The sequence below is a fragment of the Bubalus bubalis genome, chromosome 16 (genome assembly GCF_019923935.1).
Source record: "Bubalus bubalis isolate 160015118507 breed Murrah chromosome 16, NDDB_SH_1, whole genome shotgun sequence".
In the NCBI taxonomy this organism is placed as follows: domain Eukaryota; kingdom Metazoa; phylum Chordata; class Mammalia; order Artiodactyla; family Bovidae; genus Bubalus; species Bubalus bubalis.
Genome location: NC_059172.1, coordinates 37,540,296 through 37,566,653, shown reverse-complemented (window position 1 = coordinate 37,566,653; position 26,358 = coordinate 37,540,296). Strand labels below are relative to the sequence as shown.

The 26,358-nt window shown below is 39.0% G+C and overlaps 1 protein-coding gene across 2 annotated transcripts; it reads right to left on the bottom strand.

Moving 5' to 3' along the window:
• Positions 1-617: 617 nt before the first annotated feature.
• Positions 618-22,599, bottom strand: LOC102393893 (tripartite motif-containing protein 34). Of its 2 annotated transcripts, XM_006053580.4 has the most exons (8): positions 21,556-22,595; positions 15,546-16,026; positions 14,713-14,808; positions 13,933-14,163; positions 4,314-4,336; positions 2,841-2,941; positions 2,551-2,577; positions 618-2,335 (listed from the first exon to the last, which is right to left on the bottom strand). In XM_006053580.4, the coding sequence occupies exons 2-8, from the start codon at positions 15,963-15,965 to the stop codon at positions 1,743-1,745; spliced, it is 1,491 nt and encodes a 496-aa protein (XP_006053642.3). In that variant the 5' UTR covers positions 15,966-16,026; positions 21,556-22,595; the 3' UTR covers positions 618-1,742. The 2 variants fall into 2 exon arrangements, with proteins under 2 accessions (XP_006053642.3, XP_044785377.1); XM_044929442.2 differs by lacking the exon at positions 13,933-14,163 and having other exon boundaries at positions 21,556-22,599.
• Between the last annotated feature and the right edge of the window lie 3,759 nt (positions 22,600-26,358).

Sequence of the window (26,358 nt, the reverse complement as noted above, 5' to 3'; positions counted from 1 at the left end):
AACCCTGAATGAACATCCCCTGCAGAAATAATTCACCTCTTGTCTCACTAAAGGAAGATAACACAACTTTTTCTTCATTCCTGACAGCTCACGTCTCACTGCAAAACTAAAGTTGACCAGGGCACACAAAACACCTACCTACATCATTGTTAAGAAACTCCACAATTATACTTCTGAGTTCTAATGTATCACAATAAATGATAGCTTTGTAAAGCTGGGGGAAGTGAAAGTGAAAGTTGCTCAGTTGTGTCCAACTCTGTGATCCCATGGACTATACAGTCCATGGAATTCTCTAGGCCAGAATACTGGAGTGGGTAGCCTTTCCCTTCTCCAGGTGATCTTCCCAACCCCAGGATCAAACCCAGGTCTCCTGCATTATAGGCGGATTCTTTACCAGCTGAGCCACCAGGGCAGCAAAGCTGGGGAAACAAAACCCAAATTGAAATCCAATTTCAAGGAAAAAGGATCAGTGCAGAATTTTTTTAAAAAATAAAATGAAGCAGCTACACAGCAACATTTTACAATTAGGCAAAATTTAAATAAAATGTCATTCTTTAATTAATTTATTGTATTTCTTAAAACTGGAAGGGTAATAATGTTGAAAATAAAGCAGTATGTATTCTGAAAATGATTTATTTCAGTCACAGTGAGAGGGAATCAGAATGAATATATGACAAATTTTACTACCACTTTTGTCCTAGGAGTTACAGAACTTATTAAAAAGATTTTACAATTTCATATTCACAATAGTAATTACGTAAATTCTGTATAATCTTTTTGTGAGTGAGGAACTGGATTCCATATAGTTGCTTTATAAGAGCCTGAATGTAGTAACATCAAAATCATAATAAAATTTTAACTGTGATCCCACACACACATATGTACATATTTTCTATGACAGAAAAGCTAGAGTAGTCTTAACAACAACAAAGAGGTACCTAGGATATGAAAAATTAGATATTAGTAGAGAGAACCCTTGTGTTCCAAGAGACAAAAATCTGTTGAATGAGACACTGAGAGAAAAGTCATAGTTTTCATTAATTAATAGATAAAGTGTTTATTATTAAGTTGAGACACTTAGACACTCTCTATGTGATAGCATTTATCTTCTGACAATGATCTTGTGTATGTGCGGCTTTTAAAATTAAGATTACTTTAAGAAAATAAAGACAGCTTTTAGGGATATTATTCTAGGTTACGCTGCTAATAATATGAAGAGAAAGGAGTTGAACTCAGATACTCTGGACACAAAACTTACACTCTTAGTACATATGAGCTATGATATTGTCTAGTTAATTTCTTGATGAATAAGAAACATGATAGTTAAACAGTGACACTGCTTAAGATGCATCTGTTTATGAATGACTCTTACAATAGGTCCTCAATAATACGCAACAGTTATTGAGAAGCTTTTCTTCATCATCTCAGTCAGTGGCAGAGGAAATAAGATTGTGAAAATTTGTCAGAAGTGCTGCCTTGCTACTACTCTTTCTTTATGGGGCATCAGTCATTTTCCCTTGGTGGATGAAAAATGGTAAATTCAGATTTTCTCCTAATGCAAACATGATATTGTGGAAAATATGACACAATGCAAACTGTAAACCCTATTGATGAATGAAGGACATTCGAATGGAAGAAAGGGGAGGCAGTAAGGAAAAAAGGTAAAAATGGTGCAGATAAGCTCAGATGTGTTAGATCCACTCATAGTAAGAGGCACTACAGAGAGGTGGATGTGAGAAGGTTCACGAGCTTGGCGAGCACAGATTCATGGGGACATTACAGGTCATAGGATTGAAATACGGAAATATTTTTTGAGAAAAGGAACATGAAGAGAATTTATAGATGAGAAACCCATGGTTTGTGACATTGAGAAATAAGAGAGTGCGAGCACTATAGTCTAGAAAAATTCCAATACGACGAGGAGGAACACTCAGGGAGAGGGTTAAGACCATGGGATCTGAGGAGGAAGACTCATCAAAAGCATTATATACAGAACCATAACTTAACCCTATGACCCAGTAGCCATTTTTAGGTTGGCATCTCGAGTAAACATTTTGATGATTTCCATCAGCTTTAAGCGGTAACTTTGTATTATTGTATTCAACGTGTTTTTCACCATATACCCCCAGGATCCAGGCACATTTTTTTGACACGTCTACCTCCCAGTAATGTCTCCCTGATTTGATAACTGGGGATCCCAGGACGCCATAATCTTCATAAACTTGTTTCCAACGTGGATTATTTCCTTGGTCTTTGTACACATATGTCACTTGTCTTCGATCAGCAGAAACGGCGATATTTCGATTACCTGTTGTATGACTCAGGGTCACGTGAACTGTTGAAAATTTAGAGGGTTATGTGAGGGCCGTGATGTAGTTTTATTTCAGACATTTAAAAAACTATATTAGAATAACTTTAGTGGAAAGACAATACATTTGTATGTATTGGGAGGGAAAACATGGGTCTTAAAACATGAGGTCTACTAGACAATGAAAAATTCTAAAAGATAATGAGAAAGGGGGGGTTGATGACACTGTGATGTCTCCTTACCCCAGTAGCGTTGCACATATCTCAGCCCTGAAATGTTAAAAATCCACAATATTAAACATAAGCAAAAGATTCAGTCCTGTAATCTCTTTTCTTTCAAATTAGGGGAAGGGCTATGGTGAGGTAGTGAACTGGTGAAAGATAGGATAAAACCACATCTCTTGTCACTCATCATAAAATGACCACATCATAAGCACATAGTATCTGGGCTTTGCTGTCTTTAACTGGAGCCTCCTCTCCATTTTTCCTCCATCACAAAAAACCCAAAGACACACTTGGGTAGCACTCCTCACCATTAAACACTCTCAGTATGTCTCTCAGATCAGGAGCTTGAAACACACTTCTCTGTTCTTTGGGAACAGGTTTTGGCTTCTTCAGAGTCAAAGTCTTACTCCTAGGGATGACAAAAATTGATGTTCACATCTCTCACTATTTATCCCTCTAAAACCACAGACTTTCAAAATTTTCACCCCACTGATGCACTTGAACTGTCTTCCCTGCAGACCTTGGGGAGGTAGAGAGTGGATGCCTGACCTTGGAGACAAAAGTAATGTGCTCATGTCCATCTTGCCAGTTACCCTCTGTGTGACTTGGGATGGTCTTGACCTCTCAGAAGGACAGTCTCTTTCTTCTATAATGAAATCATTAACCTCTGCCTATTTCCTAGAAATCATATGAAATTATGGGATTCCCAGGTGGCAATAGTGGTAAAGAACCCACCTGCCAATGCAGGAGACATAAGAGACATGGGTTTGATCTCTGGGTCAGGAAGATTCCCTGGAGGAGGGCATGGCAACCTACTCCAGTATTCTTGCCTGCAGAATTCCATAGACAGAGGAGCCTGTTGGGCTTATGGGGTCGCAAAGAATTGGACACAACTGAAGTGACTTAACATGCACAGACATAGGAAATTATATGAAATAATTAATTTAACAAGATAAATATTTGGTATCTCAAAAAAATCATTTTGTGGAAAAGTCACTGCTGAGATATGTATTTCCAAGAAAATGTCAGAAAGTTGAGGTAACAGGATCTGGCTCCTTGGTGTTCTAGACAAATCAAGTATGAGAACACTGTCTAGAATCCCCAAATCTTCAAAGGCTGTTTCTTGATAAGGAGAATATGCTGAAATTTCAGGTTCTCCAGAGACAAATACCCTTGAAGAAAAAGCCATTATGAATACTAAACTAATAGTGACCTGATTTTCATGTGTTTGTGAACAGCTTGAGGCTATTGTGTAGGTGTGCAAATTCAGACACAAAGATGCTGACTTTCAAGTCTAGCCTAAGGCCCACATGTGCTTTTGGAAATCTAAACAGAAAGATATACAAGGACCTGTTCTAACATACCCAGGGAAGAAATTCAAATATAAAGAAGTTGTTTCCAGTTCTGGGTACTTGGCAGATGAAGAAGACTCAAACTTCCCATGATAAGCACAATTAAATATGGGAACCTGAGTTGCATAATGACATAGTGTGAATGAAATATTTGTGGAGTCTGACAGTGCAATTCTTTATCCTAATATTACTATTCACCCTAACTCTGCAACTTTCCACAAGCAAAGTTCCCTACTGTAGAATCTGTTTCACTCTCAGTGATTTATAGAACAATCTAGCCATGATTTGTGAATAGAAATTTAAGGTAAACCTACACCCCATTTTTTCAGCCCTGAACATTGTTTTATTCTAACTGGTCACCAGCTATGTCTAGGGTTTTTATTTTATTTTCACAGCATAAATGGACCATCTCTGGTCTGTCAAACATACCTTTTCAAGATGTCATTTACATCCTAGTGAGAAAAGAGAAAATGTGAGTCAAGAAGTAATAGGTTCCCCCACTTACAAAGCTTAATCACATCCCCATCAACCCCTGATTTTGGGAATAGAAATGCTTTCAATGTGAGAGCCAAAAAGTAAAGACAAGAGTGAGGCCCATAATTCTAGGAGATTCATGTGATGTTGTCAGGTTTCCAAAAATGTAAAAAAGCTTCAACCCTTGTGGAAGTATGAAGCTTCTAGTATCTGGAGATGAGACATATTTATGGAAAAAACAAGAGGCCTGTAATTCTGGTTCCCCATGAGGTGATTTGAATAATTCATTGTTCTTTCATTTATTCAACTGGACTGTGGACACTATTGTACACCAAGCATTAAACTTAGAGAATCAGAAATGAAATCATAATCTTAATATTCCTCAAGCTATGTAGATGGCTTTTGTTGAGAGTACAAGCAAACATATATATCAATATAAGCTTTTCAGGAAAAGCCTGAAAAAATTTTCTCTTCTCATTTTATAAGCTCTGTTTTAGTGATCTCTTCTATTCCCTAAATTCAGCATCCATATATGTGCAGTTGATTTCCAACTCTTTCTTTTTTATTCAACTTTGTCTCTTATATTAATTTATTCAGTAGTAAATAAGCCACAGGAATCAATAATGTAGGATGTCTAATATGTAACTTATTATTCACCAACTAAATTGTCTCGTCTCTTGTACACCATTTGCATAATGCTACCAATATACACTTACTGTACACATACTCGTGCATTTATCTGCACTTTAGTCTCTGCTGAGTCTGTTCAATCCAGTCCTTAACAGTTTTTAGCCATCTAATTGTAGTAATCATCATGTTTACTGTTTTATTTGTTTGAACAGGTATCTGTTACTTTATTTGGTCTCTTTTACTAAAGATTTACTTCCATGTCACCAAAAACTAGAACAGCTGAGTTTCAAAAAGAAAAAAAAAAAAAACAACTCTTTGTATTAGGGCTTTTTTGTGTATATGACAAAGAAATCAAATAAAACTAGAATAAGAAGAGAAAGAATAAGGAATTAGGGTGGCAATTGCAACTTTAATCATAGTTTAATTCTGAAGCTCGAACATTATTCTCAGAATCTGGCCAGAATCTTTCTTTAATTCTATTTATTCAGCCCCTAATGACTCTTTTTCCAAGTTTATGAAGGAAACATAAACCTCCTGATATAAACTCCAGAAGAAAAGAGAGTTTCTTCTCCCAGTTATAATAATGCTTGTATGCCTACAGGCATTCAGACAACTGAATACAGGTAACTGCATAGGATTAGTTACCCACATTAAAGAGCAAATATTTTTGTGTTGTTGCTGAAGGTAATGAAACAGTTTCTAGTTTTACTGAAACTAGGTTAGTATCAGTCTGAAATAGATTATATAAGGCAGGAAACATATTGTATACATTACACCAACCATTAGGACAAAAACTAAAAAAGTACAGTCAGACCTAAAATTTTATACTAGAAATATCCGTTTAACACAAAACAAACTAGCTAAAGAGAAAGAAAAGAATGAAACGTACAATATCCATATAGTAATAGAAAGCAATAGATGGAAACAGTGGAAACAGTGTCAGATTTTATTTTGGGGGGCTCCAAAATCACTGCAGATGGTGATTGCAGCCATGAAATTAAAAGGCGCTTACTCCTTGGAAGGAAAGTAATGACCAAACTAGATAGCATATTGAAAAGCAGAGACATTACTTTGCCAATAAAGGTCCATCTAGTCGAGGCTATGGTTTTTCCAGTGGTCATGTATGGATGTGAGAGTTGGACTGTGAAGAAAGCTGAGTGCCGAAGAATTGATGCTTCAATTGATGAAGAATTGATGAACTGTGGTGTTGGAGAAGACTCTTGAGAGTCCCTTGGACTGCAAGGAGATCCACCCAGTCCATTCTAAAGGAGGTCAGTCCTGGGTGTTCATTGGAAGGACTGATGCTGAGGCTGAAACTCCAATACTTTGGCCACCTCATGCGAAGAGTTGACTCATTGGAAAAGACCCTGATGCTGGGAGGGATTGGGGGCAGGAGGAGAAGGACAGAGGATGAGATGGCTGGATGGCATCACCAACTCGATGGACATGAGTTTGAGTGAACTCTGGGAGTTGGTGATGGACAGGGAGGCCTGGCATGCTGTGATTCATGGGGTCACAAAGAGTTGAACATGACTGAGTGACTGAACTGAACTGAGCTGAATAGAAAGCAAATGGCAAAAGAGCAAATTTAAATATAAGTGTATTAGTAAATGCTTTAAATTTCATGTATTAATGAAGCAATTGAAATCAGAGATTGTTGACCTGTATAAAAAGCAAAATTCACCTATGGTTATTTGCATGAGACATAGTCAAGGCACAAAAAGGGAAAATGTAAAAAGATAGAAAAATATATATCATGCAAGCAGTAATAAAAAAAAGGTCAAATATTTATGCTAATATTAAAGAAAATATACTTTAAGATATATATTATGAAAAGACATGAGGGCAATTTTATAATTATAAAAGGTTCAGTTCATCAAAAATATACAACAATTATAAATGTGTATGTGCCTAACAGCAGAGCTTCAAAATACTCAAAGCAAAAACAAAATTTTTGCTTTGAAAAAACAATTCAATAATTGTTTATTGAAAAACACACAATTCAATAATAGCAGTTGCAGATGTTAATAACTCACTCTCACTAATGAGAGAACAGCTTATATGGAAACATTCAAATTTACAGAAGACATGGACAATGCTACCAACCAACTAGACCTAACTAATGTCTATAGCCCATTTTACCATATAAATGAGAAACATATAATCTTTTAAAATTCATAATAAAAATTTTTCTATATATACAATATTTTAGGCCATAAAAAGTAACAATAAACATAAAAGTTTAAAATAATAAAGATGTGTGTTCTTTGATTTTGACAAGATTAACTTTGAAATCCTCAAGAGAGTGAAACTCGGAAATCAGTAAGCATTTTCTCATTTACAACACACTTTAAAATACCCTAGATTTAATACAGAATCAAAATTTTAAAAAGAAAATTAAAAAAAAAAACTGAAAAGGAAATTTGAGAATAAGTCAAAGTGAATGGAAACAAAAATAAAACAATCAAAATGTATGCAATACAATTAGTTAATTAAATGCACTTTGCCATTAAATACTGTGTCAAAAGAGCTTGTTTCAAATCAGTGGTCTAAATTTTCACTTCAAAAAATTAAGAAAGGAATAGTAAATTAAATCAACAGCTCCCCCTGCACACATGTGCACAAATATATACACACATACAAATAAAGAAAACCATATATGGGCCTAAGAAACTATTTCTAGGGGATTGGTCTCAAGATGGTGGAGTAGAAGGGTGTGTACTCACCCTATTCTTGAGAGACCACCAAAATCACAACTATTGAATAGCCATTGACAAAAAAAATGCTGGAACCTACCAAAAAATATACTCTATATTCAAAGACAAAAGAGAAAACACAGTGAGATGGGAGGAGGGGTGCTATTGCAATGAAATAAAATCTGATACACAACAGGTGGACAAACCACAAACTGGGAAAAAAAAAAACTACAGAAGTTATCCTACAGGAATGAAAATTCTGAGCCCAGGTCAGGCTTCCCAGCCTTGGGGTCCAGCAATGGAGGAGTCCCCAGAGAATCTGACTTTGAAAGCCAAGGGAGTCTCATCACAGAAATTTCACAGGACTGAGGAAAACAGAAATTCCACTCTTGAAGTGTATGCACAAAATCTTGTATGCACCAGGACTAAAGGGAGAAAAAGCAGTGATCCCATAAGAGATTGGGTGAGATCTACTTGCTAGGCCTCCTGCAGAAGCACAGGATGGCTTTTCATTGTGGCAAAGACACTGGCACTCATTGGAGTGAGCTCTCCTGGAAGCCACCAGTATCCCTAGCCCTGTCCACAAGAGGGACAAGACTCAGTTCCACCCACCACCAGTCTCTCCCATAAGGAAGCTTGCACAAAGAACTTAGATAACTTCATCCACCAGAAGACAGACAGCAAAAGCAAGAACTACAATCCATCAGCCTATAGAATGGAAACAACAATCAGAGAAAGTTAGAAAAAAAATAAAACAACAGAAGAATATGTCCCAGATGAAGGAACAAGATAAAACCCCAGAGAAAGAGCTAAGTGACATGGAGATAGGCAACCTCCAGAAAAAGAATTCGGAATAATGATAGTGAAGATGATCCAGGATCTTGGAAAAAGAATGGAAGCAAGGATCAAGAAGATGGAAGAAATGTTCAACAAAGACCTAGAAGAACTAAAAAACAAATAAGGGTGAAGAATACAATATCTGAAATGAAGTCTGTACTAGAAGGAATCAATAGCAGAATAACTGAGGCAGAAGAATGAATAAGCAACCTGGAAGACAGGGTGAGGGAAATCACTGCTGCAGAACAGAATAAAGAAAAACAGCAACAACAAAAAACGATGAGTGTCTAAGAAACCTTTGGGACAACATTAAATGCACAACTGTTCTCATTTTAAGGGTCCCAGATAGAAAAGAAAGAAAGGATTTGAGAAAATATTTGAAGAGATAACTGCTGAAAATTTCCCTAACCTGGGAAAGGAAACTGCAACCTAAGTCCAGGAAGCAAAGAGAGTCCCAGACAGGATAAACATAAGGAGGAACATACTAAGGCACATAGTAATCAAAGTGACAAAAATTAAAAGCTAGAAAAAATATTAAAAGCAACAATAGAAAAATGACAAATAGCATATGAGGCAATTCCCATAATGTTATCAGATGATTTTTCAACAGAAATTCTGCAGGCTAGTAGGAAGTAGCACAATATATTTAAAGGACTCGCAACCAAAACACTCTACCAAGCAAGGATCTCATTCAGATTTGCCAGAGATATAAAGAGCTTCACAGAAAAGCAGAAGCTAAGGGAATTTAGCATCACCAGACCAGCTTTGCAACAAATGCTAAAGGAACTTGTCTAGGCAGGAAAGAGATCAGCAATCTGAAAAGCCTTGTAAGTATATATTCTGCTGTATGAAAACGTCTCAAGAACAGCAAACACCAAAACTATAATAGATACATACACAAAAAAGAAAAAGCAAGCCAAACACAACACTAAAGTGTTCATCAAGCCACAGGAGAAGAGAATAAGAGAGAAAGGGAAGGAAAAAGACCTACAAAAACAAAACCAATTAAGAAAATGACAATGGGAACTTGCATATCAATAATTACATTAAATGTAAATGGATTGAACTCTCCAAACAAAAGGCATAACCTGGCTGAATGGATACAAAACAAGACCCATATGTATGCTGTCTACAAGAAACTCACTTTAGCTCTAGGGACACATACAGACTGAAAGTGAGGGGATGGAAAAAGATTGTTGTTGATATTCAGTTGCTAAATGATGTCTGACTCTTTGGGACCCCACGGACTACAGCACGCCAAGCTCCTCTGTCCTCCACAATTTCCCGGAGTTTGCTCAAATTCATGTCCACCAAGTCAATGTTGTTACCTAACCAGCTCATCCTCTGCCACTCCCCTTCTCACTTTGCCTTCAATCTTTCCCAGTATCAGGGTCTTTCCCAATGAGTTGGCTGGTTGTATCAGGTGGCCAAAATATTGGAGCTTCAGCTTCAGCATCAGTCCTTCCAATGAATAATCAGGGTTGATTTCCTATATGACTGGCTGGTTTGATCTCCTTGCAGTCAGAGGGACTCTAAAGAGTCTTCTCCAGCACCACAATTCAAAAGCATCAATTCCTCAGCACTCAGTCTTCTTTATGGTCCAACTCTCACATCTGTACATGACTACTGGAAAAACCATACCTTTGACCCTATGGACCTTTGTTGGCAAAGTGGTGTCTCTTGTTTTTTAATACACTGCCTAAGTTTGTCATAGCTTTTTCCCCAAGGAATAAATGTCTTTTAATTTCATGACTGAAGTCACTGTCCACAATGATTTTGGAGCCTATGAAAATACAATATGTTACTGCTTCCATTTTTTTTTCTGCTTTTATTTGCCATGAAGTGATGATGAGGTGGATGTGATGATCTTAGTTTTTTGAATGTTGAGTTTCAAGCCAACTTTTTCACTCTCCTCTTTCACCTTCATCAAGAGGATCTTTAGTTCCTCTTCACTTTCTGCTTTAGAGTGGTATTATCTGCAAATCTGAGATTGTTGATATTTCTCTCAGCAATCTTGATTTCTAGCCTGTGAGTGATACAGTCCAGCATTTTGCATGATGTACTCTGCATGTAAGTTGAATAAGCAGGGTGATAATTACTGCCTTGATGTACTCTGTTCCCATTTTTGAACCAGCCTGTTTTTCCATGCCTGGTCCTAACTACTGCTTCTTGACTTGCATACGGGTTTCTCAGGAGGCAGGTAAGGTTGTCTGGTATTCCATATCATTAAAGATTTCTTCAAAATTTGTTGTGATCCACAGAGTCAAAGCCTTTAGCACAGTCAATGAAGCAGAAGTAAATGTTTTTCTAGAATTCTGTAATTTTCTCTATAATCCAATGAATGTTGGCGATTTGATTTCTGGTTTTTCTGGCTTTTCTAAACCCAGCTACTACATCTGGAACTTCTCAGTTTGTGGAAAAAGGTATTCCATGGAAATGGAAATTAAAAAAAAAAAAGCTGTAGTAGTAATACTCATGTAAGACAAAATAGATGTTAAAATAAATATTGTTATAAGAGATAAAGGAAGACACTACATAATGATCAAGGGATCAATCCAAAAAGTTGATATTACAATTTTAAAAATATATTGACCCAACATAGGAACACCTCAATATATAAGGCAAATACTAATAGCCAAAAAGGGAGAAACTGACAGTTAATACAATAATAGCAGGGGAATTTAACACCCCTCTTTCACCAATGGACAGATTATTCAGGCAGAAAATCAACAAGGAAACACAGGTTTTAAATCACACATTAGACCAGATGAACTTATTGATATTATAGAGCATTCCATCCAAAGCAGCAAAATACACATTCTTCTCAAGTGCACATGAAACATTCTTCAGGATTGATCACATACTGTGCTACAAAGTGAGCCTCAGTAAATTCAAGAAAATTGAAATCATATCAAGCATCTTTTCCAACCACAATGCTATGAGATTAGAAATAAACTATAAGCAAAAAAAACCCCCACAAAAACCAAAAATCTGTGGAGGTTAAGCAATATGCTACTAAACAACCAATGGGACCACTGAAGAAATCAAAGAGGAAATAAAAAAGTACCCAGAGACTAATGAAAATAAAAGCACAATAATGATCCAAAACCTACAGGATTCAGCAAAAGAAGTTCTAAGAAAGAAGTTTATAGCAATACAATCGTACATCAGAAAACAAGAAAATTCTCAAATGTACAACCTAACCTTATGCTTAAAGGAACTAGAGAAAGAACAACAAACAAAACCTAAAATTAGTAGAAGGAAAGAAATCATAAAGGTCAGAGCAGAAATAAATGAAGTAGAGGCAAAGAAAACAATAGCAAAGGTCAATAAAACTAAAAGCTGGTTCTTTTTGGAAAGATAAACAACATTGATAAACCTTTAGCCAGACACATCAAGAAAAAAAGGGAAAGGATTCAAATCAATAAAATTAGAAATAAAAAAGAAGTTACAACTGAAAGTGAAAGTGAAGTCGCTCAGTCATGTCCGACTCTTTGCGACCCCATGGACTGTAGCCTACCACGATCCTCTGTCCGTGGGATTTTCCAGGCAAGAGTACTGGAGTGGGTTGTCATTTCCTTCTTCAGAGGATCTTCCCAACCCAGGGATTGAACCTGGGTCTCCCACATTGTAGGCGGATGCTTTACCATTTGAGCCACCAAGGAAGTTACAACTGATACCATAGAAATACAGAGAATCATAAGAGATTACTACAAGGAACTGTATGCCAATAGAATGGACCACCTCAAAGAAATGGACGAGTTCTTAGAAAGGTATCTCCCAAGACTTAACCAGAAAGAAATAGAAAAGACAAGCAGACCAGTCACAAGTATTGAAATTGAAGCTGTGACTGAAAAAATCCAACGCACAAAGTCCAGGACCAGATGTGCTGACATGTGAATTCTATCATGGGGAAAAGTTATTGACAATTCTGAAGCTGTTCCAAAAAATTGCAGAGGAAGGGAAACCACCAAACTGGGAAAACTGGACAATTACATGTAAAAATGAAATTAAAACACTTCTTAACACCACACACAAAAATAAACTCAAAATGTATTAAGAATGTACATATGAGGTGAAACACTATAAAACACTTAGAGGAAAGCATTAGCAGAACACTCTCTGGCAAAAATCACAGCAATATGTTTTTTGGATCTATCTCCCAGAGTACTGGAAGTAAAAACAAAAATAAACAAATGGAACCTAATCAAATTCAATATTTTTAAATAAAATGAAAAGACAAGCCACAGATTGGAAGAAAATATTTGCAAATGATGTGACTTATAAGGGATTTGTCTCCAAATTTACAGAGTTCATGTGGCTTAATATCATCAAAACAAATAACCAAATCAAAAAACAGGCAGAAGACCTAAATAGACATTTCTCCAAAGAAGACATACAGATAGCCAAGAGGCATTTGAAAAGATATTCAACATCACTAATTATTAGAGAAATGCAAATCAAAATTATTAGAGAAACTCAAATCACCTCACACCAGTTAGAATGGCCAGTATCTAAAAACCCACAAACAATAAATGTTGGAGACTGAGTGGAGAGAAGGGAACCCTTTTACACAGTTGATGGGAATGTAAATAGGTGAAGCCAATAAAGGTTCCTTAAGAAACTGAAAATAGAGCTGCCATATGATCCAAGGCACCCCTCTCCAGTACTCTTGCCTGGAAAATCCCATGGACGGAGGAGCCTGGTAGGCTGCAGTCCATGGGGTCGCTAAGAGTTGGACACAACTGAACAACTTCACTTTCACTTTTCACTTTCACACACTGGAGAAGAAAATGGCAACCCACTCCAGTGTTCTTGCCTGGAGAATCCCAGGGACAGTGGAGCCTGGTGGGCTGCCGTCTATGAGGTCGCACAGAGTCGCACACAACTGAAGCAACTTAGCACCAGCAGCAGCATGATCCTGCAAGGCCACTCCTAGGGATATGCCTGGAGAAAAATATGATCTGAAAGGATACATAGGCCAGTGTTCACTGCAGTGCTATTTACAGTAGTCAAGACATGGAAACAACTTAAATGTCCATTAACCAAGGAATGAATAAAGATGTGATACATATGTACAATGGAATATTAGCCATTAAAAAGAATGAAACATTGCCATTTGCAGCAACATGGATAGAACTAGAGATGGTCATATGAGTGAAGTCAGACATATAATATAGTGTATATTATAGGCTAACATTTACATGCAGAATCTTTTCAAAAAGATACAAATGAACTATTTACACAACAGAAGCAGACTCACAGACTTAGAGAACAAACTTATGGTTACAAGGAATGAAGGATGCAGGTGAGTGACAGCACCAGAAGGAGCACAGCAACTTGAAAGCAATGGAAACTTTGCCTTCATTTTTCTTGTGTCTTAGATGCTAGGGCTTCTTCCCAACTCTTACCTGCAGCATCTGCATTGTTGACCCCTGCAAACGATGCTCTATATCTGAGATGAGATTTCTCACCAACTGGCTCTGCTGGACCAGCTCATTCTCAGAGTTTGCCATGGTACACAGAATAGCTGTCTCCTCAGCCTTCAGCTTTTGTAGTTCCTTCCTTTCCTCACTGTCCAGGATTTCTCTCAGTTTTTTAAACTCTGCCTGGACATTTTGTCTCTCATGTTGTGTTTGATTCTTCAGTAATGAGAGAGAGAGAGAGGAAGAAAACAATTTTTGGAGAAGCTGACTTTGCTTTTTTTTTTCTCTCTCTATCACATTTCAAAATAATGCCTCCAAGTCTGCATTGTTAAGGACAACCAAAAGCCAAAAGGATTCCAGCCTTCACTCATCTATTCAGAATTCTCATGCCTCCCTGCATTGCTTCTGACCCCCACCAACCAACCTCTGCCAAAAAGGCGAACACTCAGGACAGAACCGTGAGCCATTGTCAGATGTCTTTTTCAGAAGAGTCAAAGGCTAATGAATATGTCAAAAATGGAACATGAAATTGCCTAGTCATCCCCACCAGAGAGTTCCTCTAAAAGAATACCTCCTTTCCAATATCTGTGTTCATTTGCTTTATGTTCACTTTTCAGCACCCACTCTTATCAGGGAAGCAGTGAAGAAAAGGACTAGTCAAATGACTTAACTGTCTGGAAACAAATAGGAAGGTAGCTCCTTGTGATCAACCTAAGGTCCTGCCCAGATATCTGTCTAACTCCTTCAGGAAGTGTCTCCTCCTACCTTCCAGGCAGCAATCTCTTCTCTGAAGTTAGACTCCAACTCCTCAGCTTCCTGCTGCTCCTGCTTTAGCCTCTCCAGAGCTGCCTGGAGTTTCTTCTGTTGAGAAAAGAATCACATCACAGTCAAGCTATGGATTTTCCCAACATCACTGTAGAGGATAAATGGAGGAGAAATGAGCCTGATTTCCAAAGAGAATATGCTTTACAGAAACTGAGAACAGCAGTTAGACCCTATTACTTGTCCCTGGGTCGGGGAGATCCCCTGGAGAAGGAAATGGCAACCCACTCCAGTATTGTTGCCTGGAGAATCCCATGGATGGAGGAGCTTGGTGGGCTACAGTCCGTGGATTGCAAAGAGTCAGACACAACTGAGTGACTTCACTTTCACTTGGAAGAAGACCTGAGGTGGGGAATGTGTTCTATAAGACTGAAGAGATAAAAGTCACCATCCTCTCACCTAGAGAAGACTGGTTGTTTAAAAAGAAACCTGATCCTGCAACAAGGAAATAGCTTACATTTCAATCCACCCAGTGTCCTAGTTACCTCTCCTGTTCAAAGAGTTAAGGAAAGCTTCTCTTGGGCACCAGTCTCTACATATTAGCACAAGGTACATGGATGTATACTTCTAGGCTAAGAGTCTGTGTATAGGGTTATTACTTTGTAATTGTAAAAATGTACATTTATGTCCTCAGACATCAGAATGTGAGCACAGGAAGAAAAAAAATCACAGGCCCCAGGTTCATGGTGATTAGGTAATTAAAGTCCAATGTAAAGTAGACAGTTCTCATCAACTACAATTTTCTGCCCTGTTTTTTCTCCATTGTGGTCTCTTACCTGGTACTCCTGGGCGACCTCTTCCATGAGAAATGTAGGGTGACCATGGTGCTCCTGGGACCGCTCACAAAGCCAGCAAATGACCTTCCCATCCTCCTCACAGAAGAGCAGGAGTTTCTCTCCATGGTGAGCACAGAGATGTTTCTCTTGCTCCTCCAGGCTCAGTTTGACCTCCTTGACCCTCTGCACTATGTTGGCCAGGTGCCAATTAGGCCGCAGTTTCCCAGATTTATAATTGATTCTGCACACAGGGCACTTTCTCGCCCTTTCTTGGCCAGTCAGGGACTCCTTGCTGTTTGCAGTGATGCAGATTTGGCAGAAACTGTGGCCACAGTCAAGGCTCAGGGGTTCTGTTAGAAGCTCCAGGCAAATCGGGCAGGTCACCTCATCCTGTAGGTTCACCAATTTTTCTGAAGCCATAGCACCTGCTCACCTTCTCCTACCTGTCCTGACTTCTGTGGGTTCTCTTGCTCACAGATTGCTACAGGATTGGGAAGGATAAAAGGGAACAGAGTAAGAAAGGTAGAAAAACATGGTATTAATTGCTTATAAATCAAATACAGGCCAAGATCAAATTATTGAAGGACAGAAAACATGGAGAAACAAGGAAAGGATCTTGGTTACCAAGTCAAAAGGACATTTTATAATTTAATGCTTTACTATCAGCTCAGTAAATTTAATGATTCTTATTATTTAATGTTACTTAACAAAAGTATAGGAGAAGGCAATGGCACCCCACTCCAGTACTCTTGCCTGGAAAATCCCACAGACGGAGGAGCCTGGTAGGCTGCAGTCCATGGGGTTGCTAAGAGTCGGACACGACTGAGTGACTTCACTTTTTACTTTCATGCATTGGAGAAGGAAATGGCAACCCACTCCAGTGTTCTTGCTTGGAGAATCTCAGGGACAGGGGAGCCTGGTGGGCTGCCGTCTGTGGGGTCGCATAGAGTCGGACACGACTGAAGCAACTTAGCAGCAGCAGCAGCAGTAGCAACTGCCATTAACTGCTGGACATTTGCAATGATCTCCCATATTATTATGACATAGTATATTATAATGTGTTTATACATGTGATAAGAGCAAATCCTTCATCAGATGAGTAAATACAGCCAGTGACTTACAAAGATCATGCATCTTTAATACACTGAATGGGTTGAACCTAATATATTAATGGCACCCTTTCAGAGGCCTGTCTTCTACCCCTCTGAGTTAATCTGAGACAAACAGAAGTTACTTCATGGACCCAATTACTATTCAGAGCAATGTGAAGGGGTGTGTGGAAATGAAGAAATCCCAACCAGCTGGATAGTTCTACAAAGTTTTGAGTGTGTACATATTGATTTCCCTTTGGCCCAAAAATATTCCTAGGAGCATTGATAGGAGTCTAAAAGAAGTATGTGTATGATGGTGAGGACGGAGTTAGTATAAACAGACTCATAGAATAACAGAAGTCAGATATATAACAATATATAAACATAGATGAAATGAATGTCAGTCTTGAGAAGAAAAATCTCAAAATATTAGGTCATATTATTCATCTAATTATTGTTGATAAAGAATTATGTGCTGGCAACTGGATTAATATCCATACACAGTAAGATGAGTTCAAAAAGATGATTTAGACCATTGTAAACTTGATACTCACCTGGAAAGTAGTAGTAAATAAAAATTCGGTCTTATATATGCAAAAGATCAAATATAAAGATACCACTATACAGACATATATGTTTATCAGAGATCAAATAATAGGGGTAAAAAAAAGGGGGGGTTATCCAAGAATTCCAACTTGAAAACATAAGGGCTGAACTCAAGGAAGATGAAGGAAACATGGAAGTAAAGAGAGTATAAACATTTTAGGTGTAGGAAATGACCTGTTCCTTGAAGACACAACCTCTTATATAGGTTTCAAAAGGCCAGTGTGACAGGAGCACAGAAAAGTGCCAGGCCCTTGATATCACTAGAGGCTGCAGTGACATTAACTATGATACTTCCTAGCATTCGTAACATTTGCAGACCCACCTCCAAGAGTCAGGAGAAGTTATCAATGTTTTCCCATCAGAGAAGAGTAGGGGCATGACCAGTTGGGACCTTGGGCTGTCAAGTGTTGGATGGACCCAATGTGGAATTAGGAAGATCAGGTAGGATGCAGCTGCTCAGGAGAGAGATGATGATAGTTTGAGAATAGGGTGATGAGGGGAATGCAGGACAGCATATGAGAGTGAGAGATAAAAAGGCAGGATTCTGTTTTAGATTAGATATGTAGTAACAACGGTTAACATCAGGTCTGGGCTCTTTCTTCCTATAAAGATAATACTGGCTATAATTCTCCTAAGTCTGTGTGAATGTGTGTGTGTGTTGTTTTCTGGGAAACCTATTGGATTACAACTGAGTAGAAGTTCTGCAGCCTTTCAAGAACACATTATGGATAACACAATTAGTCTGATATAAACTGCATTTGGGACTAGGAAGGCATTATATAGTTCTTAAATAAACACAGTTGGTTAGAATATACCTCATTTTTCACAAGGAGATTGTGACTATCATCATCAAATATGTCTCTTTTAGGGACCTGAAAACTGGTGCTCGTGGTCTTTTTACAAGGTAATCGATTCATTAGGCTTATCTCACCTGTGGTGGGTTCGCACACATCTATCTAGTGTGGTTCCTTACAAAGCTGAGATGATGGGGATAATGTACCTCCTGTAAGGATCATCTCTGAGAGCTCACCTGAGGCACTTAGGCCCAGTGCTGTGTCTCCTGTCCTGACACCTCCAGCTAAGCTTAGTAAACCTGGTGGTGAGAGTATTAATAGCCTTGATAGGGAGGCCAGAGGTCCTCAAGTGGCAGGAGGAAATAAAACTTCAATGGCAGGCTTTTTTTTTTTTTCTTTTCTCTTCTAATCGTGTGCTGTCATGGTAATACCTGGTTCCCTCTGAACGTAACCTTATCTCAAACCTTGAGGTAACCAATGCATTTTTCTCATGTAAAGGTCTTTCTTAAGCTATGTTAATGATCTGTGTTCATTGGAAAAGACCCTGATGCTGGGAAAGACTGAAGGTGGGAGGAGAAGGGGACGACAGAGGATGAGATGGTTGGATGGCATCACCGACTCAATGGACATGAGTTTGAGTAAGCTCTGGGAGTTGGTGATGGACAGGGAAGCCTGGTGTGCTGCAGTCCATGGGGTTGCAAAGAGTCAGACATGACTGAGCAACTGAACTGAACTGAATGAATGAACTATGCATTTGTTGGAAATCTGCCTTTCTTCAAGATTCATGTCATTTGTTTTACGGCCAAGGATGCCTCACCTTGTGCCAATGCTATCTCACAGTGCATGTTGTGGGTGAGAGGCCTGGTGGAACTCTCTCAGTTTTGAGGCATTTCCTTTCTCTAATTAGCAGCTTGCTAATAGGTATATAACTCCTTCTAGACTATCAAGGGGGCACTCTTTCTGTCCCTTTCTGATGTCTATGTGAGAAGCTTTCCCTCTTTCATACTTTAATACAACTTATTTCTATAAAACGCTCTGAGCGATCAAGCCGCATCACTGGCCACAGATTGAATTCCTCTCCTCCAGAGGCCAAGAATCCTGTGTCGTTCTCAGCGCATAGCAGCAACCTTTCAGCAGCTTATGTGTTATGAGATTGTGTAAGTGGGATTTGTGATCCAGATTTGAAACCACCGCTAGTGGTCAGTCAGAAGGGGCATCACAAAGTGACAGCAGAGATGCTTGCTCTTCAACCTGGAATCACTATGGCTCTCTGGCCATAGTCTAGTCTTAGATGTTCTGTAGGGGCTTCAAGCAAATGGGGCTATGAAACAATAAATGAGGAAAGGAACATCTCAGATGATATTCCATATCTTGATGGTTGCCAAAGTTTGATGGTAAAAGAAAGATCTCCAGTATGAAACAGCTAATAAGTTTCCCTTTGCTCTGCCCAAGGGATGTAGAACTCATAAAAGCTGAATAGAGATAAATTGAGACCTATTGAAATTCCATTTGTGCCATGTTCATCCTACATGAAGGAAACATAATAAAGAATGAGGCTGAAAGTGAAGCAGAAATGCTACCCAGTTAAAGGTAGAGATACCCAAATAGCTCAGAAGCCATATGCAGTTTGCCCATGGCTGCAAAGACTATGACCCAATCAGACTCCGATGAAGAACAAGATCAGAGGTGGACATTATATCAATTGATGACTCAAGCTGCGTTCCAAATGGTAATGGAATCTCCAACTATTTCTCTTCCATCCAACCAATTTTGAGATGCACCAAAAGCGTATAGAGACAGGAGATACAGAGCAAGCATTCAGCCGTAAGGCTGCAGAATTTATATTCCTTTCAGGGCTCCAAAGAGCTAATACGTCAAAGTTGATGCAGCACAACTGACATGGAAGGAACTAGTCTCTATACATGAAGGCTGAACCCACCCCTCGACTTCTCCCTAAGCAGTGGACCAAGGGCTCCAATGCAATCAGAGAGATAGATGTAGGAATATGATGGCATTTGCCTGATAAAACTTTAGGCCACTTGGCTGCCATGGTGCCAGGTGGCTGAATCTTACAGGTTGCTTTTCTCACATCTGAGCACAGAGATAAAATTCCTCAGAGGAAATAACTATAGATAAACAAAAAGGACATAAAAAGAAAATAGTTATGCGAAGTTCCTAGAAGTAAATTTATATATAGAACTTTCTTCTTTTGTGATTCCAGTAAAACTGTTTCTATAAGTAGGATAAAGCCACAGATTACGGATGTTATATGGAAAGAAGTCACTTTTCCTAAGTAGACTTGGAAAATGAAATTTTGCTTTGTTTTATTTCCCAGACAGTCATCTATTATTATACACCATAAATTCCTTGTGATACTAGCAAAATAAAACCTGAAACAGTAAACTAACAAATAAATTCTAAAATTCTGTAGTTTTTGGCCTGACAGAGGTGAACTGTGTGAGCTCAGAAGACAAGATTCTAAAACTGATTATAGCTGAGACAGCAACAAGTAATATGTAGTAGAGATGATAATTTCCAAAGTCAACGTTGAAGAAATAAGATTTGGTCAGAAGCTGAAAAGTCATGGTGAGAAAAGAGACTTGTCTTGTGTCCCATGTCTGGGAAATGGGGATTAAGATGGAACTTCTGTAAGAAGGAGGACGGGGGGAACTACAAAGACTTCTCTAACTTACTTTCCTCATGGTCCTATGATACTTCTCAGACATCTTTTTAATATCATTAACACCAATCAAGTGCATTAAATCAACTTTTTAACATTAAAAGTTAGATGTCATTGTTATTAAAAGTTGGATATTTCCTGATGCCACTTCTGGAAATTATTCCCACATGCTCCTCTTGCCCCGATCTCTCAGCTGAGCTAGTTCTGGGTGGCAGATCCTCCTCAAGGAGAAGGAGGGGCAGGTTAGTGATGTAAGGAACTGCAGCAGTTTACTGTGTCTGGATGAATGAATACATAACAGAGCTCCGGGCCAACCAGCTGGCACACCATCAGATGCCTGAGCACAGGCAGACCAAAGTGATGAAGAAATTTTCTACACAGCCATGCATAAATATTGCATTTTTACAGTTAGAAATTAAAACATCAGAACTGAAAGACCACCTTGGCCTTTGACCTGTTGTTGAAGGAGGTCTTTCTACCTCTGAAAAATCAAAGATTCTGGCTGTTCTCTGCATGTGCGATTCAAACTTACAAAATAGGAAGGTGATATGGGTAGATTCTTTTCCATGGGGATGGTCTTGATCCCTGTCTCACGTACAATGTCGCAAAGAGTCGGACACGACTTAGCGACTGAACTGAACTGAACTGATGGGTATATTCAGCCTAGAGAAATACAGTCCCTTTGAGGAACAAACAAAGCCTTTTTCTTCTTCCAACCTCCCTTATTCTAAGACTCCACCTCCCACAGACTGATCTTTAGCCAGCACTCTAACCAGGAAGCCTGCAGGCTGGGCCATTTCCTCTTTTAGAACAGCTTCCAGACAGCAAATGAAACTCACCCAAGCAGATTTCGTTTTTTCTTCTGTGTGTCTTTCAAACTCTTCCCTCCACAAACCACTCAGCAATCCTCACATCCTAATGCAGAAATTGTGAAGACAGGCAGATGTATTCAGGATTCACTCAAAACACCAGCGCCTGACCTCCACTAAGATCTCTAATAGATGACAAGTGAAAATGAAAGCTAAATTCTAGAGGGTGGAGTATGGGTGAGAAAGGAGAGAAACTATAAACCAGTAAGAGATGTCTACCTAGGACACTGTGAGGAAACAAGGCTTTTACTCCTGAGCCTGTTGGGTCAGTGAGTACATTTTATTCTTTTCTCAGCTCTTCTCCTAGAAGCTGTGCTCAAGTCTCTTCAAAATAATAAATCCTTTGGAAAATCAGGCTTCATAAGCAATGCAATTTCAGACACTCACCATGTCTTGTTCCATATTAAGGAGCTGTCAGGAGGAGGGAGTAAAGTACCCCCTTTCCCCCAGTGAAGACCCACACTGAGGGCTCCCCTGAGGCAATAACACTGGCATGCTCTCCCCTGGCTTGTGTCCACCAGCTGAAGTAAGTGAATATGGACAGTCTGTCTTATTAGGTCATGTTGGAGGAAATGGCTCAACAAATCTGAAATCACTCAGGTTGTCAATCAGAGGGGTGATCACAGAGTGGGTAGTTCATTGACACTGACATTCAGAAGCTGGATGCTATATGGCTAAAATGAGACTTTTCCTAAATAGGTTGAAAAAGAGGAAACTGTAGGAGGGTTATTTGTTGGACAATGTCATCTAATGCAGTTTATCATATAATCCTTAGAGTCTTACAAAATGAAGCAGGAAAATTAGTTTGATGGTTAATTTTGTGTGTTAACACTGACTGGTCATTTGTGCCAGACATGGTTTCTGGGTGTGTCTGTGTGGGTGTCATTTCCAGATGAGAACAGAATTAGATGTGTGAACTCAGCAGGCTACCTTCCCCCATACAAATAGTTTCATTTACATAGATTAGGGGAACGATATCTGAGTATAACAAACTGGTTTGTCCAGCAGGTTCTGAGCCAAGAAGCAGAACCGACTTGAAGACAGAGTTTGGGGGTAAATACATAGTACATTAGCATAGCTTAAGACAAAAATTTCCATAAGAAAAAGGCATTGGTTATCTCTAGGTTTGAGAATAGTTAACTTCAGGTGAAACCAGGTGTCCTTATAGCAACACAGTATTTGAAGAGAAACCTCCTTTTGAATTTGTATAGAGAAGGAAAAAATATCACTAGTTTGTTTCCTCCTGAGGCTTAAGAAAGATAAAAATGTCTGACACTTGCAGGCTATTTCCTCCATTTGGAGATCCCTGGCCTTCCTACCCTCTCAGTTGGACTGTGAAGAAAGCTGAGCGCCAAAGAATTGATGCTTTTGAACTGTGGTGTTGGAGAAGACTCTTGAGAGTCCCTTGGACTGCAAGGAGATCCAACCAGTCCATCCTAAAGGAGATCAGTCCTGGTTGGAAGGACTGATGTTGAAGCTGAAACTCCAATAATTTGGCCACCTGATTCGAAGAGCTGACTCATTGGAAAAGACCCTGATGCTGGGAAAGATTGAGGGCAGGAGAAGAAGAGGATGACAGAGGATAAGATGGTTGGATGGCATCACTGACTCAGTGGACATGGGTTTGGGTGGACTCTGGGAGTTGGTGATGGACAGGGAGGCCTGGCGTGCTGCAGTTCATGGGATCACAAAGAGTCGGACATGACTTAGTGACTGAACGGAACTGAACCACCATAAAAGAGCCCATGTGATTGATAGCAGAGTATTAAGTAGTAGAATCAAATAGGATGTTTACAGAAAATAAATAACAATATAGAATTGTAAATTCAGAAAACTATCTTTAAAGTAAAAGTATTTAAAGATTTAAGAAAAAGTAAATATACAAAATGATTTGTGATTCCTTAATCAAGTTATTCTTTTTAATGTGAATTTATGTATCTGACAGCATCAGGTCTTAGCTGTGGCATGTGGGATCTTCCCCGAGGCATGAGGGCTCTTTTGTTGCAGCACGCGGCTTTTCTCTAGTGTGGTCCATGGGCTCCAGAGCACACAGGCTTAATAGTTGCTGTGCCAGGCTTAGTTGACCCATGGCATGTGGGATCTTAGTTCCCCGACCAGGCATAGAACCCTTGTACCCTGCATTGGAAGGTGGATTCTTAACCACTGGACTACCAGGAAAGTCCCAAATCAAGTTATTCCTTATCAAAGGAAAGCAAAGTTACTAATGTTTAAAGTAGATTATCGTTTCTTCTTCCACTTCTGGTGCTGCTTGTGTGCTCATTGAGTTTGGACCTCGTACCTCTTTTGTGAAGCAGAAGCTGAGGAGACTGCAGTCCTCGACATGGTAGACAAGAAGCCCAAGGAAGATGTCAAGACTGAGAACATCAATCATATTAATTTGTAGGTGGTGGGGCAGGATGGCTCTGTGGTGTGGTTTAAGATTAAGAGGCATACATACACTGAAGGAGAGTTACACGGCTCTAAACAGCCTGGAGTTAAAACCCCCCTCTGGGTTCTCCCCACCATTCTTTGCAAAACAAAGAAATCTCTCACCTGAAGAAAAAATGGACATTAAGGTAGATTACGCCCAGCTCCCAGCTGGTCCCAGCCTCTGGCCAATCTCCAGAATTCCTTGCCCCAGCCATTTAAGAGATAACTAATCCGAACAACCTTGGAGAAGAACAGGCCCCCTTAAGACACTTGATTTCCACATATATGCCTATATATACTTACTCTTTTCTTGAGTTAGTGCATTAGCTCACTAATCTGACTGCTGCCCCTTCTCGTCTCATTAAAGGTGATCTGTTCCTGTAAAGTGCCGATCTCATTTTTTTCTGAACTTCACCTTCTCTAACTCCCTTACCCTACATACACCACATAGTAAACTAATAAAGGCCTATTGTGAATGACAAGATTTATCAATGGGGCAGATCAGATTCCAATTTGATGGGCAGCTAATCAGTGAAAGAGACATACCTGCATAGTTGGAGATGGAAGATGAAGATACAATTGACATATTCCAGCAGCAGGAAGGAAGTGTCTACTAAAAAGGGAACCTGCTACTTAACTCCAGAATTCTGTTCCTCCAGACCAAGAAGACATTGTCAGTTAGAAAACCACAGTTTTCTCCCACCACATCCTGACTACTACAGTATAGTTTCTCCGTTTCCCTCGTACCCATTCCTTTATTGTACTTGAAGTAACTGGTGTATGTGCACAAGCATGTTGCATTTTTTTAAACTGAATGGCCAATGGTATGTTTTGCTCAGCATCAAATAGAGATGGGATAGAGAAAAATACTGATTCTCTGAAAATACCCCCTTTTCTCCGTTAATGGCATGCCCATCAGCTCTTATCTTTGTATTCCAGTAAGTTATTTTGCTCTCACTGTTTAACAACAACAACAAAAAAGAACAACATAAAAATTCTTGTATACCTTGTTTGATTGGAGAATTTTAATGTTTTTCATTTATCAATGTAAAACCATGAACAATTTTATAACTTTTCGTACATAGCTGTTACATGTAGAGCAATCTGTCTTTAAGTAGGGATAAATTACTCTAAAAGAAATGAATCCTGGATAGTTTTCTCTATGAGTCAAGCATCTTGTTGTTTAAATAAACGTGTTTAAAATGAAAAAAAAAAAAAAAGTGAGTTCCTATTCATTCTTAACATGCATTTCTAGTCACAAAGAAAATTAGTTAGTGTTAGTCACTCAGTCGTGCCCAACTCTTTGCGACCCCATGGACTGCAGTCCACCAGGCTCCTCTGTCCATGAGATTTTCCAGGCAAGGATACTGGAGTGGGTTGCCATTGCCTTCTCCAAGAGATCTTCCCAACCCAGGGATTGAACCCGGGTCTCCTGCACTGCAGGCAGATTCTTTACCAACTGAGCTACAAGGGAAGCCCACAGAGAAAATTAATTGCTATCAATTTGGATCAGTGCTTATATGCTGGGAGATTAAGTTATTACAAATATTCTATTATTTAATTCCCACAATAGGCCTATGAGGTAAGTCTTAGTACTTTTATTTCTTGTGAAAAACTGAATCTATTTAATTTTAATAAGGGCTGGGCTGCCGTCTATGGGGTCACACAGAATCGGACACGACTGAAGTGACTTAGCAGCAGCAGTAAGTATGATAATAAAATTTTGTTATTTCAAAGCCCAAGCTCTTAACTGTCCACAGTGTTCCCCCACTATAATATGTGACCTGTAAGAGTACCCTGCTATGAAATAGCTCAACTTAGTTTTAGCCATTACCATGACCTGCTCTTGCTTCATTAATGGCTCTCCCTCCTACTCCACATCCTAGGGAATCTGACTTCTACCTTTTCTTGGGGAGTATTCTACTGAAAGAGCACCTGTGCTGGAGAAACGCAGTCCTAGGCCTAATCATCCTGTCTTCTGCACTGTTAGCCATGAAGTGTTGGATGTACCTCATAAGTTTATGTATTCCTTTCATGACCTGATAGGAACTTGTTCTTTATATGATATTTTTGAAGATTTACTGGGATAAAGATACTCTATGTACATATGTATATTTATACACATAATTATAGATATGTGTACACATGTACATGTGTGTATGAATGTGTATATATATACCATTCCCAGTTTATATGCTTTGTCATTCCACCAGGACAAGGTACTACCCTTCTATAATTTGATGTAGATGCTGTATAGTAGTCTGCTCTAATTTATTACATATACTTCTCAAAGAAAAGCTTGCTCCTTTGCTATCCTAGGTCAATTTCTCATCATGAATTTGA

What these genes read in the sequence shown, in the direction of transcription:
- LOC102393893 (XM_006053580.4), bottom strand. Translation starts at nt 15,965, where the DNA reads ATGGCTTCAGAAAAATTGGTGAACCTACAGGATGAGGTGACCTGCCCG. An exon ending in CAACAATGCAGATGCTGCAG is followed by an intron (nt 4,337 to 13,932) that starts GTAAGAGTTGGG and finishes TTTTCTCACTAG; the next exon opens with GATGTAAATGACATCTTGAA. An exon ending in CATACTGAGAGTGTTTAATG is followed by an intron (nt 2,578 to 2,840) that starts GTGAGGAGTGCT and finishes TTAACATTTCAG; the next exon opens with GGCTGAGATATGTGCAACGC.